Source organism: Schistocerca gregaria, chromosome 1 (genome assembly GCF_023897955.1).
Source record: "Schistocerca gregaria isolate iqSchGreg1 chromosome 1, iqSchGreg1.2, whole genome shotgun sequence".
Classification (NCBI taxonomy): domain Eukaryota; kingdom Metazoa; phylum Arthropoda; class Insecta; order Orthoptera; family Acrididae; genus Schistocerca; species Schistocerca gregaria.
In genome coordinates this window covers 1047712820-1047733024 of record NC_064920.1, presented here as the reverse complement: position 1 = coordinate 1047733024, position 20205 = coordinate 1047712820, and the positions used below count along the sequence as shown (strand labels likewise).

Genomic DNA, 20205 nt, shown 5'->3' with positions numbered 1-20205 from the left:
TTTCTCCAAAGGTCTCTTTAATTTTCCTGTACGCAGTATCTATGTTACCCCTAGTGGGATAAGCCTCTACATCCTTACATTTGTCCTCTATCCATCCCTGCTTAGCCATTTTGCATTTCCTGTCAATTTCATTTTTGAGACGTTTGTATTCGTTTTTGCCTGCTTCACATACTGAATTTTTGTATTTTCTCCTTTCATCAATTAAATTCAGTATCTCTTCTGTCACCTAAGGATTTCTACTAGCCCTCATCTTTTTACCTACTTGATCTTCTGCTGTCTTCACTATTTCATTCCTCAAAGCTACCCATTCTTCTTCTACTGTATTTCTTTCCCCCATTCCTGTCAATTGTTCTCTTATGCTCTCCCTGAAACTCTGTACAACCGCTAGTTCTTTCAATTGATCCAGGTCCCATCTCCTTAAATTCCCACCTTTTTGCAGTTTCTTCAGTTTTAATCTACAGTTCATAACCAATAGATTGTGGTCACAGTCCACATCTGCCCCTGGAAATCTCTTACAGTTTAAAACCTGGTTCTTAAATCTCTGTCTTACCATTATATAATCTATCTGAAACTTTCTAGTATCTCCAGGGTTCTTCCATGTATACAACCTTCTTTCATGATTCTTGAATCAAGTGTTAGCTATGATTTAGTTGTGCTCTGTTCAAAATTCTACCAGGCGACTTCCTCTTTCATTTCTTAGCCCCAATCCATATTCACCTACTATGTTTCCTTCTCTCCTCTTCCTACTGCCGAATTCCAGTCACCTTGACTACTAAATTTTCGACTCCCTTCACTGTCTAATAATTTCTTTTATTTCATCATGCATTTCTTCAATTGTTTCGTCATCTGCAGAGCTAGTTAGCATATAATCTTGTACTACTGTAGTAGGCGTGGGCTTCGTGTCTGTCTTGGCCACAATAAGGCGTTCACTATGCTGTTTGGGTCTCGCGGTTCTAGGCGCGCAGTCCAGAAATGTGCGACTGCTACGGTCGCAGGTTCGAATCCTGCCTCGGGCATGGGTGTGTGTGATGTCCTTAGGTTAGTTAGGTTTAAGTAGTTATATGTTCTAGGGGACTGATGACCACAGCAGTTGAGTCCCATAGTGCTCAGAGCCATTTGAACTATGCTGTTTGTAGTACTTTACCAGCACTCCTATTTTTTTATTCATTATTAAACCAACTCCTGCATTAACCCTATTTGATTTCGTATTTATAACCCTGTATTCGCCTGACGAAAAGTCTTTTTCCTCCTGCCACTTTCACTAATTCCTACTATATTTAACTTTAACCTATCCATTTCCCTTCTTAAATTTTCTAACCTATCTGCCCGATTAAGGGATCTGACATTCCACGCTCCGATCCGTAGAACGACAGTTTTCTTTCTCCTGATAACGACATTCTCTTGAGTAGTCCCCGCCCGGAGATCCGAATGGGGGACTATTTTACCTCCAGAATATTTTACCCAAGAGGACGCCATCATCATTTAACCATACAGTAAAGCTGCATGCCCTCGGGATAAATTACGGCTGTAGTTTCCCCTTGCTTTCAGCCGTTCGCAGTACCAGCTCAGCAAGGCCGTTTTGGTTATTGTTAGAAGGCCAGATCAGTCAATCATCCAGACTGTTGCCCTTGCAACTACTGAAAAGGTTGTTGCCCCTCTTCAGGAACCACACGTTTGTCCTGCCTCTCAACAGATACCCATCCATTGTGATTGCACCTTCGGTACGGCCATCTGTATCGCTGAGGCACGCAAGCCTCCCCACCAACGGCAAGGTCCATTTTTCTCCTTGTGAAGAGATCTAAAAGCAAAAAACTGTTAATACCAAGACTGTGGCACTGAGCTTCAATCTTATCACACCCGACACCTTAACCATACTGAAAATAAATGACTGAATGTTGCAAAATCATTTGATTTAGAAATAATGCATTTTGCCGTTGTTAAGCATCATCAGATTATGTAAAACTGTCAGCTGAAGTCTTTGTCAACCACATACACAAAAAAGGTCTGGATGAAAATCGGATGATCAGAATAACTTAAAGGAACTGTCGGAACCTTTGAACTGTTATAGCAGCAAAAGTTCCCACAGTTCCTGTTAGTTATTCTGACGACTGGCTTTTCATTCAGACGGTTTTCTGTGTATGTGGTAGCCGGCACAATGAACTTAACTTGACAGTCGTACATAATCTGATGATGCCTTGATGCCTAACTTTGCAACCGTGAATGTTTTACTTGCAATATAACCATAAAGATGGGTTGATATTTCAGTCGGTCAACGATGGAGTGAATACTACCCTGGACCATATTTAACTAAAACAAGTTTTTGCAGAGGAAGCTACACCTTGACGGTGACACCAGTTTAAAGTGAAGTAATATTAATAATATATTGTTGGTAGTTAGAAAAACTTTACATATTTTGAAGAAGTAGAGTATAACAGTATACTCCAATATGACATTATCACTACTACGAAGTATTCAATGACAAAATTTATTCAGCTCACCTAATTTTCAAAATTCTTTATAGCACCACATCACAAACTTTTCGATTCTCTTTTTTTTGCGGTTTCCCCGCCTTCCAAAATTAACTTTTATACAATCTTGTTCTCCAAACTTACATTCTCAGAAATCTCTTCCTCAAATTACGAACGATGTTTGATACTAACAGTGTTTTTTTTTTTTGGACTAGAATGCCCTTTTTGACTGTGATTTTGCTTCCAAGGTAGCAGATTTCCCTCACTTTATATACTTAGTGGTCAAGAAATCTAATCTCATTTCACCAACTTCTCGTTGCTGTCGTCTCCCTTCGATTTATTCTCAATCACTTTTCTGTACTCATTATACCAAGGGGTATTTTCACTGAGGATCGCAATGTCATTTGCAAATCTTATCACCAATATTTTTTCATCCTGAATTTGGATCCTATTCTCGAACCGTCCTTCTGCTTCCATAATATCTTCTTCCACATATACATTCAACGGTAGTGGCAAAACACTACATCACTTTAATTCGAGTATTTAGTTTTTCGCTCTGCTTTCTCAACGTTCTTTGTTGGTTTTCGTACGTACTGTATATTACGTGACTTCCCTTTAGCTTAGACCTATTTTTTTTTTAATTTCGAAAGTCTTGCATCATTTTACATTGTCGAAAATGTCTTTTGGTAAACCCTATGAAGGTGTTATGATTTTTCTGAAGACCTGGCTTCCTTACGAAGCACGCTGAAACTTCCTCTTTGGTACCTTTACCTTTCCTAAAGCCAAACTGATCGTCATCTAGCAGATCCTACATTTTCTTTTCCTCCTTTCTTTACAGAGTGGTTATAGCTAAACTTCCGCTATTTGGGAGGGACCTCATGAGAGACGAGTGATCATAGGACAATGACACTTCGTGAAAACATCGATAAGGACACATAGAAGAGAAATAGCGAATAAATCATTGAATGAAATATTTTAATTTGTATATGAGAAAGGGAGACCAAGAGATGACTAGACTAAGCAGATTCAGAAGGATGTAGGTTGCAGTAGGTATTGGGAGATGAAGAAGCTTGAACAGGATAGAGTAGCATGGAGAGCTGCATCAAACCAGTCTTAGGACTGAAGACCACAACAACAACAACAACAATGAGAAGGTATTATTTATTAATTGCGTACCATGTTTACGTTCCAGATTACAAACGTTGTTCAGTGTGACACCCGTCTGCATGCACGACAGGCTAGATCCACACTAGAGATCGCGGTACGGGTACCCGAAACATCTCAGATGAGATTTTAGCTACCTCACTCGCTACGCTCATTTTCAACCTCTGATGTCTAACGTGCTTCAACCATGGCAACTGCAACTCCACCAACAATCGGCCGTCGGCCTTTGCCGTGTGTAATTCGAAAATGGCCAGTTAATTAAAATTTTCGAAACATCCTCTTGAACTGATGCTTTCGTTTTGACCGTACGTTGCCATACCGTAAAGGCGACCTTACAGCAAATCACTGTATTAACACTCCTGACAACGCAGATCTTGTGCGTGCGGTCTGAACATCATTCCTACAAAGCTGCATATCTAGACGATAAATAGTTTTGTGTATACACTGGCTCAGGTGCGAAAGTTTAATTACAACTACATTGTAAATTATTCATCTCAGCAACGTACATGCATCATATGTTAAGCTGATTGTACGATAGTTTCCACAGTTACCTCCCATTGTTATTTTCGCAGTCTGTCAATGATGCTTTTCTGAAAGGTTGATGCTTTGATGGTTTATCTGCGATCTCTTATACGCAACAAACCAGCATGAATAATAGTTTGCTTACCAAATACCCTAATTATTTCAGTAGTTCCTAATGAATGTCATCCATTCCTTCTGCCTTATTTGATTGTAAAGATTCCAAATCTCCTTAGGCTCTGACGTAATACTAGATCGCCTATGTCTTTCACATAGAATACCAGTTTTCTGTCACGTCATGAGAGGTTTCATCCAATCATAGAGTCCATTAATGCACTCATTCCACCTACCCGCATTTTGCGTTTAACAAGAAATGTCCTATTCAGTTCATATTCCTGAAGCCATTGCTTTTACTTTTTAGGAAGAATGTACTGGGGTTTCTGTATGCTGAAACTCTCTGGTTACGATTTCTTTTTCGAATTTTTCTTATTTTTCCTTTAACTGTTTCGCTGTACGTTCTATGAACTTCCACCGGCCAGGGTGGCCGAGCGGTTCTAGGCGCTACAGTCTGGAACCGTAGGTCGTAGGTTCGTATCCTGCCTCGGGCATGGATGTGTGTGATGTCCTTAGGTTAGTTAGGTTTAATTAGTTCTACGTTCTAGGGGACTGATGACCTTAGAAGTGCAGTCCTATAGTGCTCAGAGCCATTTGAACCATCTATGAACTTCCTATTAAGTTCATTCGTAGGAGACAAAACAGAGATTTAGGAACCAGGTTTTAAATTGTAAGACACTTCCAGGGGCAGATGTGGACTCTGACAACAATCTATTGGTTATGACCTGTAGATTAAAACTGAAGAAACTGCAAACAGGTGGGAATTTAAGGAGATGGGACATAGATAAACAAAAAGAATCAGAGGTTGTACAGAGTTGCAGGGAGAGAATAAGGGAGCAATTGAGAGGAATGGGGGAAAGAAATACAGTAGAAGAAGAATGGGTAGCTTTGAGGGTTGAAGTAGTGAAGGCAGCAGAGGATAAAGTAGGTAAAAAGACGAGGGCTGCTAGAAATCCTTGGGTAACAGAAGAAATATTGAATTTAATTGATGAAAGGAGAAAATAGAAAAATGCAGTAAATGAAGCAGGCAAAAAGGAATACAAACGTCTCAAAAATGAGATCGACAGGAAGTGCAAAATGGCTAAGCAGGGATGGCTAGAGGACAAATGTAAGGATGTATAGGCTTATCTGACTAGGGGTAAGATAGATACTGCCTACAGGAAAATTAAAGAGACCTTTGGAGATAAGAGAACCACTTGTGTGAACATCAAGAGCTCAGATGCCAACCCAGTTCTAAGCAAAGAAGTGTGGAAGGAGTATAAAGAGGGTCTATACAAGGGCGATGTACTTGAGGACAAAATTATGGAAATGGAAGAGCATATAGATGAAGATGAAATGGGAGATAAGATATTGCGTGAAGAGTTTGACAGAGCACTGAAAGACCTGAGTCGAAACAAGGCCCCCGGAGTAGACAACATTCCATTGGAACTACTGACGGCCTTAGGGGAGTCAGTCCTGACAAAACTACCATCTGCTGAGCAAGATGTATGAAACAGGCGAAATACCCTCAGACTTCAAGAAGAATATAATAATTCCAATCCCAAAGAAAGCAGGTGTTGACAGATATGAAAATTACCGAACAATCAGTTTAATAAGCCACAGCTGCAAAATACTAACACGAATTCTTTACAGACGAATGGAAAAACTAGTAGAAGCCGACCTCGGGGAAGATCAGTTTGGATTCCATAGGAACACTGGAACACGTGCGGCAATACTGACCTTATTATTTATCTTAGAAGAAAAATTAAGGAAAGGCAAAACTACGTTTCTAGCATTTGTAGACTTAGAGAAAGCTTTTGACAATGATGACTGGAATACTCTATTTCAAATTCTAAAGGTGGCAGGGTTATGTACAGGGAGCGAAAGGCTATTTACAGTTTGTACAGAAACCAGATGGCAGTTATAATAGTCGAGGGACATGAAACGGAAGCAGTGGTTGGGAAGGGAGTAAGACAGTGTTGTAGCCTCTCCCCGATGTTATTCAATCTGTATATTGAGCAAGCAGTAAAGGAAACAAAAGAAAAATTCGGAGTAGGTATTAAAATGCATGGAGAAGAAATAAAAAGTTTGAGGTTCGCCGATGACATTGTAATTCTGTCAGAGACAGCAAAGGACTTGGAAGAGCAGTTGAATGGAATGGACAGTGTCTTGAAAGGAGGATATAAGATGAACATCAACAAAAGCAAAACGAGGATAATGGAAAGGAGTCGAATTAAGTCGGGTGATGCTGGGGGAATTAGGTTAGGAAATGAGGCACTTAAAGTAGTAAAGCAGTTTTGCTATTTGGGGAGCAAAATAACTGATGATGGTCGAAGTAGAGAGGATATAAAATCTAGACTGGCAATGGCAAGGAAAGCGTTTCTGAAGAAGAGAAATTTGTTAACATCGAGTATAGATTTAAGTGTCAGGAAGTCATTTCTGAAAGTATTTGTATGGAGTCGGACGTTGTGCCCGTGCGGTTCTAGTCGCTTCAGTTTGGAATCGCGCGGCCGCTACGGTCGACAATTCAACAACACGAGAGACTTAATTTTAAGAGAAGACTTCGTTATTACATAGCGCAGATGCTGCAGCCATAACTACTGTTTTAGTTATCCCACTGTGGAAGTGCTTAATTTTCTTGGTGTAGCATACATGACACAGGACTGCAGAAATTACGACCAATGTATGTTTAAGGTTCTGAGTAAGACGACGATATATATATTGCGCTTGTCACTTACACGATGCATATCTATTCTTGATGTGACAGAAGTTGGAGTTATACGACCCCGAAATCGATAGCATTATGAATGAAACATGACAACAGAGTTACAGAACCCATCTGAATCAGTCGTTTCACTAGACTGGATCTAATACAACTTTAATTCTATTAAAAAAGAAAAGAGAAAAAATATAACATTGTCAATACTGAAAGCTGCAGATAAAGCTATTAGGAAGAAAATGAAGTGAAGGAAAAACATCTGAAATGATTCGGAGTCAGAGCCCAGAAAATGATGAATTTTATCGAAGCTGTAGAAACACTGTCAACTCAGTAACAAAGAAACTGTAGCAAGAATCTTGGGATAGATTAAAACTTCAATAGAAGACGGTGTTCATTGTAGGCAGGAGGTGGCCTATAAATTATTGAAACATTTTAATAGTTATGGAAGAGAACCACGAACCTACTACGGTGTCGTAGCAGGCGGAGAGGTGATACTCCGACGTGGCGCGTCCCCGGTTGGCGGATAGGGGTGTCCTCACCGGTTTGCCGGCGGATATGAGTGAAATAAAATAGCTCTCGCGGACCAAACACTCAACCTCTATGCTTCACAACCATAGTTGTAATTCGCAGCTTGCTCCATCCAAGGCTCAATGCCTTCGATAGTCAAATATGGACGGAAATCTTTTAAGAAAATCTCCACCGCTTGGCACTACCCAAGGAAGACTGCACTCGGATACGGTGGGCAGTCACTTAAAAGGTAAGTTGGATGAGTCGGAGCATCTAGAAATACCCAAGACAGACCAAAGACCGAAACAGAAATTAAAAATGAAACAAATAAATTATTTAGCAACATTTAACATTAACTCCCTGGCACAAGTAGGAAAATTGAAAATTCTAACTAATGAACTAGACAAACAAGGGATCCTAATAGCAGGACTACAAGGGACGAGGAATTCGGACCAGGTGCCCACGGAATCTCAAGGTTATAGAATATACAAAGACATCCCGGGAGAAAGAGTGATGAAAAATTGTCCACAATTTGGTACGGGATTCATAGTCAACTTAAAAATAATTGATTCGATAACAGAGTTCCAGGCCCAATCTCCTAGGCTCTCGACGCTGACAGTAAAAGCATCGAATAAAATCTATACAATAATTAACGGCCATGCTCCCACGAATGATAAAAACAATAGGAGAAAAACCAGAGAAGAGACGGATGAATTCTGGGACCTACTAGATCAAACAGTGACAACTATAAACAAAAATCATAGTAAAATTTTAATAGGTGATTTCAATGCACAACTGGGCAATAAAAAGAGATACAGAGACATAATAGGAAAATGGCAGGCTCAAAAACGAACCAATAAAAATGGTATAAGATTAGTAGAATTCTGTAGAAACCATAACATGATATCAAAATCGACCTATTTTATGAGAAAACCCAATAAACTAAAGACATGGAAATACCCAGATTGGAAAAAGGGGGAATGGCCATTAGATCACGTCTGTATGGACAAAAATTACCATAAAGAAATCCAATATGTTAAAGTACTTAGAGGAATAGACATGGGGACAGACCATTACATGGTGAAAATCAAATGTAAATTCACACCTGCAAAGAAACCAAAATCCAAATTTAAAATGTGAAAAATATATGACCCTCATAAACTAATAAACAATTATCAATATAAAGAACTAACTAAAAAAATTGAGAAAACTGATAAATTAGAAGAGATAGTCCCGAAACTAAAAGGAAAAAGCATCAATGGTGGAATGAGGATTGCGATAAAGCATTTGAAAATATACACTAAGCATAGTTAAATCATCAAAGCCAGAAAACAGAGAAATCATATGAAGAATTGACTAAACAAAGAAAACTAACTCAAAAAGCAATCAGAAGTGCTAAAAGACAATATCAAAAGAGCATTATTCAACAAATAGAAATAGATCATAAAAAGACAAATTCGAGGGATTATTATAAAATACTTAGTAAACAACTTCAAAAATAGGAACCACCAACGCTCATGCTAAAAGATACAACCGAAAAAATAGCACACAACAATAAAGATAATGCCCAAATTTTAGCAGATGCATTCGATCAACTACTGAATGGTGAAGAACCAAAAGAACGGCTTCATATAAACACAGAAACGCCCATTAAAACTTCAACAGAATACATTGGTCCACCAAACATTAATGAAGTAAATCAAGCCATTAAAGAATTGAAAAATTATAAAGCTAGTGGCGAAGACCAAACATTTGCAGAGCTGTGGAATAATGCATCAGAATCAAGTGAAGAATCACTTCACCAAAGTTTAATTAAAATGTGGAATGATGAAACACTGCCGGAACATTGGACAACAGCAGTATCACACCCTCTACACAAGAAAGGAGATAGAACTAATCCGGACAACTATAGAGGAATCTCTCTCTTGGATTGTACATATAAAATATTTTCTAGAATAATTTATAATCGATGCAAAAGTGATCTGGAAAAAGAATTAGGGGATTACCAACGAGGATTTCGGCCATGGCCCTGCGGTCCGGAACAAATCATATCACTAAAATTGGTAATGGATATTTACAAAAGAAGACAGAAACAAATGATTATAACTTTCGTGGACTTTAAAAAAGCATATGATAATATTCACAGACCTTCAATGTTGAAAATACTACGAAATCTTGGATTACATCCTAAACTAGTGAAGATGATAAGCTTAACTTTAACAAATACTAAATCAAAGGTGAAGTTCAGAAGTGAAATGTCTGAACCCTTCACAATTAAAACAGGACTAAGACAAGGTAATGTATTATCACCCCTTCTGTTCAACTGTACTCTGGAATATTTAATGAGAGAATGGTATAAAGAAAATAAAAAAATATAAAAATTTGGTACAATAAAGACAAAATTTGCCTAAATTGTTTGGGATTTGCAGATGATCTGGCACTACTAGCCAATAACATTGAAGAGGCTAGGGATCAACTCACAAATCTCCAAAATATTGCAGGAAAAGTAGGATTAACAATTTCATTTGAAAAAACAAAAATAATGGCAACAGACTCCCTTTTAATAAATACTGTACAGATGTGTGGGACTGCTATAGAAATTGTAAAACAATTTAAGTACCTTGGAGAAAATATAACCTATAACTTAAATGAAAAAATTTCCTGGACAGAGAGAACTAATAAATTATCAAGAGCCCAAAAAGTATCCAGAAACACATACAACAAAAAATGTTTGACAATAAATACAAAATTAAAACATTAGAAGACTGTTGTCCTACCAGAAATAACCTACGGAAGTGAAACCCTGTTTAAGCTAAATCAAAAGAACAACACAGACAAAATTTTAAAACAGAAAGAAGAATAATAAGGGCATGCATCAATAAAAAGTACCAAAAAGCAGGAGAATGGCGTATTGTCCCAAATGCAGTAGTATATCAGAAGATAGAACCAGTAACGGACACAATGAGAAAGAAGAGAATATCATTTTTTGGCCATCTATTGAGAACACCTGAAGACAGATTAATACGCCAAATTTTGGAGACACTCTGGAAACAAAAACAATAACCTGTCTGGATAAAGGAAATAAAAGAAGACATGAAAGAACTAGACATAACGCTGGAGGACTTGAAAACCAAATCAAAAGAAGTAAATAAATTAAAAAATAGAAATATTTGATTCTTGCCAAAAATTGATAAATGAGAAACAACTAAAAAGGTATTTTCAGAAGAGGACCGAAGACAAAGATCGGATAGAATGAAGAAATACTGGAAAGCCAAGAAGGAAAAAACAATGAGAAATCTTACAAAGACTGAAGTGGTCCAATGAGGCCGTAAAAGCACAATAATAACAATAAATAATATGGAAGAGAAACTGCAAATATTAATATAACTGAAGAAAACTCGTGGATGAAGCGTTATAAGGAATTATGGTATACGAAAGCCTTAGACAGAAGGAAGTAGGCCAACGCACTGATGGTGATGCTGCAGCAACTGACCAGATAGAAGTAGAGGAACATAATATGGTCTCGAAAGTCTTTAAAAATTAGGAAGCCTCATGATAACATAAACTGAATTTGGAACTCCTCAAATACAATGCGATGATTCTTAAATTCCCGTACGTGCATTCAGTGAACCTCGATATGGAAAAGAAAATCAAAAACGGCGAAAAAATAAAGTAATCCCAATTTTTAAGGGAAGTGTTCGACGTTCTTGTGATAAACACCGTTGAAAAAGTTCGCTAAATGTGTCGGTGTGAAATATATGGTAAAATACTAAGTAGCAGGGTTAAGATTATACCATACTGTTTCACAGGAAGAAAAGTGTAGATTCAAAAATGGAAGATCTTGCAGAGGTAATGTATTTACCTTACAACAGATGTTGGAATATAGAAGAGAATTTACCTTGTAAACCTACATCATCTTCGTCTACTATGTTAAAGCTCTCGATGTGATAGATAGGAAGCAGTTATGAAGTAGAGAATGGTTACACGAAACACTTCACTGAAATCATCCAAGATACGTAATTAAACTCAAAAATGTCTTCAGGTTAGGGGCATAAGGTAATGAAAGAAACACTAGGGAATCAAGGAGTACGGTAAGATAGACAGGATGAAGGCTTGCTCGATTGGATACATTGCTGCTCTTAAATCCTTCGGGGTATAATGTCATGGTCCACGAAACTGTTCCTAACGTTTCGTCCAGAGCTGCGCTGGACATCTTCAGAGGATTTGCTCCTTCGGAGTCTTGCCGACTGACGGGTCGGACGAAATATATACTGCAGAAAAAGAGGTGTGGCTGAAGTTACACGAGATAAGGGGAGATGGTCCTTGTCAAAGATAAAACATGAACATCGACTATCGTCTTGTCAAATGTGAAAAACTGTTTGCAATTCCGGAGGTCTATTGTCACTATGTCGCCGTGGTTTATAGTGTCTTGTCAGCAGCGCTGTAGAATCGCTAAAAGATTTTTCATCTCTGACAAGACGACATTCGTTTTATCTTCGACAAGGATCATCTCTGATGATCTTGTATAACTCCGGCCACGCGCATTTTTCTGCGTTATATATGACGTCTGACCCCTCAGTCGCAAGAAACAAGGGAGGAGTAACGCATCTGAAGATATCCAGCGCAGTTCTGGACGAAACGTTACGAACAGAAGAGTTCATGGACCACGACATTATATCCCGGAAGATGTTGCAGACCGTCTGCAATGCTCTTCAATATGTAGCCGAAATAATTAGGAACAAGAAGTGATATTTGCACCCTGAAATAAAACTGAGTAACAATATGTATAAATACTATGATTTTCGTGGATGATCAGTTCTTCCTATAGGACGATAAAGATGAGCGTCAGAAATCATTACTTAAGCGAAGCATCATTTGTAAAAGTTATTATTTTCATACGTTCAGGATAAAAAACGAAAGGTATGAAATGGCAAAGAAAATATATAATTATTGCCAAGATAAAAAATAAGGATTAACAAATAGAACGAGTTTCAAGCTTTTCTTATTTTAGTAGTGATTTATCCTTTGACGATCGTAGTGATTTGTAGAAAAATACTCATTGATTTTAATGCATATGTGTCCAACATTTCGGCGTACATTGAAGGGTAACCTGTCGACTCAGACGTTATAGCACAATGGTTACAACACAGATGTATTGAAGCGAGGCGTGGATGAATAAAAGAAATCATCGAAACGAAATAGAATCATCTTAGATGCATTCCTCACATCAGGGAAATATGACTCCTTCAAAGGTAAAAAATGCAATGGAGGAGATAAGACAGATATTAAATACATCCTCGTTAGATGAAAGAGTTTCCCAAAACAAAAGAAACAGTAAAAACCAAAGTTTAGAACAGAGTACAATAGAATTCCGATGCATGCGCTGAGATGAAATACTACTAGAAGGACAGATGTTGGTCTCCATGTACGAAGAGGTGGCAGGCTAACAGGATAATCATTGATGAAGAAGAAGTAAGTGATAAGCATACTAGTTTTAAAGGGTTTATATAAGTCTTCCACAAATTTCGTTACACCAATGGTGCTATTCTTACACACTCCGTGGGAACATATCTGTGCGCAGTGTTCCAAAGTAATATGTTGAAAAATTCTGTTACGCTGAACGAATCACGAGAATATATTCGGATGCCGCAAATGGTGAACCCTTTCGTTTCTATGGGTGTGTATATCCGTGCTGCTGTACCTTTCCTCAGGTGTTTTAGTCGTGTATATGCGCGCTGCTTGGGTTTCCCTACAATGTTACGGGCGTCCGAATGCGTTCTGAGCGGCAGACCTCTCGCTGTTTGTTGGTTGATGTGGGGGAGACGAACAGCCAGCGACGACGTCGGTCCCATCAGATTAGGGAAGAATGGGGAAGGAAGTCGGTCGTGCTCTTTCAAAGGAACCATGCCAGCATTTGCCCGAAGCGATTTAGGGAAATCACGGGATACCTAAATCGGGATGCCGGACGCAGGATTGAACCGTCGTCCCGCCGAATTTAGGCCAGCGTGGTAATCACTGCGCCGCCTCGCTCAGTAGACTTCTCATTGCTGTGGACGGGTTACCTCCATATCTTGCTGAATAAAAAAAGTTTCTAGTAACTATCAAACAACATATGTACCTCGTTACGTGCAGTCACTTGAAAATAAAAAAATCGTTTCATTGTCTTGAATCGTTTATGAGATATGAAAATTGCTATGGGTGTGTGATTTGCCATGCGGGAAGACTTGAATGGACATGTCATGCGCGGCAGTCCTCCGGATATTAACGCAATGATATATCCATCTGCTCTCATTTTTAAATAAAATTTCGATATCTTATCTACACTTCATTCACAGCAATGTATGAGCTAAAATGAGCCATACGCAAAGTTTACGCAGTGCATTTTTAACTGTGTGAGCTCTTTAAAGTTTCGTGCAATGTTTTACTGTATTTGATGTAGCGCAGTAAGCATGACGCGTAAAGTTAAAAAATTCAGTTCTCTATCGATTGGAGATATCATACTTCGAAAAATCAAATTTTTCCACGAAATAGATTTCGAAAAATCGGATGATATGTATTTCGAATCGGCCGGAACGCCCTTCACGCAGCACAAACATCAGCATCCGGCGAGCATTACAGCCATAACAAAAGCTGCTTCAGCAGGGAATGCAAAGAGCACATCCGTAGCAATGAAAGGGGTTAACGTGTCTAATTTCCATGTATAGCAGATCCGGGATCTATACCGGTCTCGCACATATTTTCATTTCTCTCGACGCATTCATCACGATACAAATTTGCCCGCCTATACCCGTGGAGAAGGATTTCTGCGAACTCTGTGCGAAGGCAGGGTCTGGTGGGCCCGGTGCAGGGACACAGGGAGACAATCGCAGCGCCGTCGAACGCCGGGGGCCAGGCCCTTGCCAGAGGGTCGGAATGAAGACGGATGGACGCAGCGGCGTGGTGCGGCGCGGCGCGGCCGAACAAACAGTATCGACCGCCCCCGCGGGGCTCTCCGCTTGTCGTTGGGGGCGGCGGGGGTGGGCGTCGGGGTACGGCGGAGGGGGTGGCGCGCCGGTCCCCGTGGGCGGCGGCAGAGTCGCCTCCGCTCGGCGCGCCTGTCCGGAACATGAGTAGCGCAGCCGCCGCCGGGGCGTCGCTGATCCGGCGACAACGTTGTTACGCCCTGGCCCCGAGCCCCCAGCCGCCGGAAGGAATACGAACGCCTGAAGGCTGTGCTGGAGGCCCGACTGGCATTCCTGTCGTGACTGGCAACAGAAATTCGCGAAGAGACGTCTCGCGCTCAGTACGCGTCCCTGTAAATTTCCTAACTCAAATGCCTACGAACCTGGCAAAACTCCCAAATTGCAGTTACAGCGCGTGGAAGTGGTCGACGACTCTTGAAGAGATCCTTGCGGTATTGATGAATGCACAGGGAGTAACGGCATTGGTGACTGAGGAAAGTGTGTGAACAGCATTACACCAGCATGTAGTCATTTGCTAACTAATAAAAGTCGTATGTTTGTAGGTTGGATAGTACCTCGAAATAAGTGTGGCAAGAGCTATCCATTAATGCTTATTTTTCTCCAGGCAGCAGTTTATCTTTTGAAGTGTGGACACATGAACGCAAAACGGACACGTGGGGTCCACTTAGTGGTGCAATTACGACCCTGCAGAAAACATCAGGTCATAAGGTTTTTGACGTGTTAGGCGAATCCTTTTCGATACAGAGAAAACACAACCAACAAATTGATGGCTGTGCGTATTTAGACACCAAATATAAAATAATCGGCAATTATGACTATTATACCTTGTATGTAAGCATTCGCTATCGCATTAAATTCTATTATATGCTACCTGATCAAAAATATCTGAACACCTTGCGGGCTTTCAAAATAAAATGATGTGGTGAGTGGCCCTCAACTACCTGCCCTCCGACTTGGAGTAGCAATATTAAAAGTTTTGTCTGGTTTCGTTGTCTAGGGGTAGGATACGTAGTTGCCGCATTACAGGCCAAATACTGCTGAGTCAACAGTATACGATAAGAATACACACATGAATCGAGAGGTCGAAGGTTTCTATCACTTGGAACTGGGAATTATGAAAGTAAGATATAAATTTATAAATGAAAGATTGCAATTAAATGAAATCTGCTGGCACTATCTGAACGACTTTAAATGATGGGTACAATAGTAGAACTACATTTGAGAATTCGGTATATTTCTGCAAAGCACTTATTGGTGTCTATGGTCCAGCAATTAAATAAAATATAAGTTGAATAACAGGGAAACAATAAAAAAAATGGTTCAAATGGCTCTGAGCACTATGGGACTTAACATCTGTGGTCATCAGTCCCCTAGAACATAGAACATAGAACTACTTGAACTAACCTAAGGACATCACACACATCCATGCCCGAGGCAGGATTAGAACCTGTGACCGTAGCAGTCGCGCGGTTCCGGACTGAGCGCCTTGAACCGCTAGACCACCGCGGCCGGCAGGGAAACAATAGATTACAACCTAACGTAATTAGTTATGTACAACAACATGGCTCTCGAGATATTCATTTCTGAACGCATGCTACGACTTCAGTGCAGAATCCACGGAAATCACACAAGAGCACAGGTCGGCACTCCGAAATATTTCTATCTTCTGCGACCACACGCAAACTGCTCCATTGTCGAAGTGTTTCCGCTGACTCCGCGTCCATCGCACCGTCGCGTCCAGCAGTTACCGTGTCTCTGTGCCCTACTGTCCAGCACATCCCGTATCCTGTACCGTAGTCCTGCACTGCCGCACTGCCTCGTTTCCTCTCAGGAAACGATGCACCTCCCCAAATCCATAAGTCTCTCTTAGTAACGAGCGCTGTGATTGGCTAGAGCACTCCCTCCATGTCTCGAAGCCAAAGTGCACACACAAACATATTGAAACACATACCAAATACAGGATTTACATTTAAATAACTTGAAACTAAATAAATATTCCTACAACTGGGCCATAAACACGCTCTAACACACATTATTAAATGTCCAAATATGTGTGAATTCCTAAGGGACCAAACTGCTGAGGTCATCGGTCCCGAGACTTATACACTACTTAAACTAACTTAAGACTTAGGACAACACTCACATCCATGTCCGAGGGAGGACTCGAACCTCCGGCGGGAAGGGCCGAACGATTAGTAACAAGGCGCCTCTAACTGCGCGACCACTCCGCGCGGCACATAGTGTTAATTAAATACATAAACAGATTAAATAAACGTATATCAAAGAAATAGCAATAAAAGGCCAGTAGCCTAATGTCTCTGTGCTTTGTAAATCACAGTAAATACTTAACCAATTTCTTCATGAATAGTATATATCGGATGCAGACAAAGACATAGTTGAATAAACATATTTATAATCATGCTGCTACCGTTTTCTCGTGTAACTGTGGAGTACTTATGGCCTGGCGCGATCGATAGTAATCGGCCACTGTGACCTCCAATAACTCATGTACTATGCAAGTTATATGCCTGTAATTTATACCCATTTAGGTTTACTCTAATAGATTTATGAAGACACGTCGATCGACGAAATCGGCTGAAGCATTTAGTTTTTAGAAATTCGTTGCTGGGTGTTACTTGTATAATTTATTGTCATATACTAAACTTTAAAGTAATAAAGATATTGGAAATATGATTACACTATCAGAATCGTCGTGCATATAATGGCAATGTATATGTTTCTTTTTGAGGCATCATGACTCATCTGGCTACTATTAATTTCTATACCAACTGTGAAATGTCTGCCATTACGGTTTCACAAAGTCTGCACCCTTCGCCTTTCTGCCGGCTTTATCGCTGCCGGGTACCCTTTCAATGAAGTTTCTGAATGTCTGTGAAGGAACTGCAAACCATTCTTGCTCAAGAGCCAGAAGCAGACGCGTCTGTCACTTTATAAGCTGAGGTCTTAAGCTAAGTTGAACTTGTAACGCAACCCAAAGGTTTTCATTTGGGTTCAGATCGGGATTCTGCGGAGGCCGATCCATTTCCGGAAGGTTATTACTTCATACCATTGTCTCACAGACAGTGCTTTGTGACAAGGTGAATTGTCATTGTGAAACAAACAATCATTGTCTTCGAACTGTACCTCTACTGTATGAAGAATATAATCCTGAAACTTCCAGGCAGATAAGAACTGTGTGCCGGACCGAGACTTGAACTCGGGACCTTGCCGTGTAAGGCAAACGTTCCGAGTTCGAGTCTCGGTCCGACACACACTTTTAAGCTGCTAGGAAGTTTCATATCAGCGCATACTCCGCTGCAGAGTTAAAATTTCATTCTGAGTACTAATGCTGCAAAATATGTTTCCTTTCTTCCGCCTTTAGCGTTTTCTTGAACGTAATAAGGGGGCCGCACCCTAACAACGGAAAACACCACCATACCACAAAACAACTGCTGGTGACATTTTCGACACATTCTCCAATCTCGGGCTCCTCCATCACCCCAAATCAGGCCATTCCTGTCATCCTTTGTACAGTGGCTTGCGTCGCTCTCTACACAACCTCTAGCATCGCTTAACATTGAATATAGAAATGACTGATAATGAACTGCTCGACCTTCGTCCCATTACTTTTAACTCCCTACTCGAAGCCACTGTGCTAGCTATAATTCTTGTAACATTTTGGAACCCACGAGTGGTTCCTCCTTCTCATTTCACTTTTTTTTTAAAACTACACCCTGCAATTTCCACGGTACCTGTCCGACAGTATGTGAGGTCTGTCTGATCTAGGTTTATGTCTGGTTTTTCCTTTGTGTTTCTACTTCACAGTCCCATCACCAACAATCGACTTGAGCAGCTTTAAAAATACTGTGAAGTACATGGTTGATTTGTTACGTAAGTGACATCTAGTGATGAGTCCACGTCCGAAGTCATTGAACCCTCCACAACGACGAATTCTGGTGTTACCGGTTCTCTACTGCCGACACAATACTCCCCGCCTCGTGGTCACTCCGTCTCTCATGACATATATAGGTGAATACCACATTACACTGGCGGTGACCGAATACCTTTAGTTCGGTTTTAAATTGCTGGCAAATATAGTAGTATAGAAATGTGAAAGGAAAGCAAAACCTATTCAGGACTTTAGGTAGTCATTTTAAGTGCAATGCGAACATACGAAAAAGGTGTTCTTCATGAAATGGAAATTGGAGGCGCCATGAACAAGATAGCTATGTTCGTGGGAAACAAAAATCATTCACGGTGAATGCTGTCACCTTCCGACCAAAGCATTTAATTATCAACATTAATTACTAGCAGTAATGTTCTGAGTAGACGCTCGGGAGCTGACGGCCGCGCAGTTGAGCGCCCCACAAACCAAAAATCATCATCATTATCATCATCAGCAGCAGCATCTGAGTAGACGCTGGGCATTTCCTCACGAGATAAAATTAGTAATAAAGAAATTAACAACAGATTAGAATATAAACGTAGGCTTCCGCGGCCACAGATTAGAAATTTAACAAACCCTCTGTGATGCTATGGAAGAGAAGCCATCATTACACGGTGACTTGAAGATTGTACCGGAAGAGGCTGAGCCTTTCCAAGAGAATGAAACGAGGTTAATCAAGCAATACGTGGATGGAGGGAAACAAACATTCCTGTGGCAAGAAAGAACTTAAAACACGGAATACTTAGAGGAAAGGAACAAAAATTTATAGAGTTAGAAGAACATTACAGGCAGACGAGAGGTAACATTGGTAGTGGTTAGTAGAACACGACAAGAGACATCTGATGCTATAAAAACATACTTCCTAGATTGACCGAAGTTTTTTGTGGCTATCAGTTATAAGCTGTCCGCCCTTGGTAGCTGAGTGGTCAGCGCGACCGAATGTCATATCTAACCGCCCGGGTTCGATTGCCGGCTGGGTGTGATATTTTCTCCGCTCAGGGACTGGGTGTTGTAAATATGTAAATAGTTAACAGTACCTCCATGTCTAATACGAGCTTAGAGCTAGGTACCTCTTCAACGGACCTACGCCTTCTGTTAAGAGGCAGCGCACAATCTGGATGGAAGGTTCTTAATTGCGGTCCCTCTCTTTTGAGCCCAACCCGACGGATACTTCTGATAGATCGGGGAAACCATCGTTCAGGCTGTGTTCCTGGCGGGGCCGGAAAGAGCTAACTGCCACACCACGTATCATTATAAGTCTCATTGGCTCAGCATGAATTGTTTGTACAACCAACCTACACAACCTATACTTCAACCTCCACTACACTAATAACTTCTGATCTGAAGCTAAAAGTTAGGCACCTCTTCAAGGGACATACGCCTCCTGGTAAGAGGCGGCGCACGGCCTGGATGGAAGGATCTTAATTGTGGTTCCTCATTTGAGCCCAACCCGACGGATACCTATGGTAGATCGGGGAAAACCACTGTTCAGGTAGTGTTGTCGGCAGGGCCGGGAGGTGCTTGCGCCTGCTCTACTCTACTAGGACCCTTGTAGGCTCAACACAAACCGTTAGCGTCATTACCTTTATTACTTTTACCACAAGTTGTTGTTGTTGTGGTCTTCAGTCCTGAGAGTGTTTTGATGCAGCTCTCCATGCTACTCTATCCTGTGCCAGCTTCTTCATCTCCCAGAACCCACTGCAACCCACATCCTTCGGAATCTGCTTAGTGTAGTCATCTCTTGGTCTCCCTCTACGATTTTTACCCTCTACGCTGCCCTCCAATACTAAATTGGTGATCCCTTGATGCCTCAGAACATGTCCTACC

At 40.6% G+C, this 20205-nt stretch overlaps 1 protein-coding gene across 1 annotated transcript in view; it reads left to right on the top strand.

Moving 5' to 3' along the window:
* Positions 1 to 14382: 14382 nt before the first annotated feature.
* Positions 14383 to 20205, top strand: part of LOC126286995 (myosin heavy chain IB-like) — an 85656-nt gene continuing 79833 nt past the window's right edge. Inside the window, exon 1 of the mRNA XM_049984887.1 lies at positions 14383 to 14544. Within this exon, the coding sequence (XP_049840844.1) occupies positions 14383 to 14544 (162 nt within the window). The remainder of the gene's footprint in view (positions 14545 to 20205) is intronic.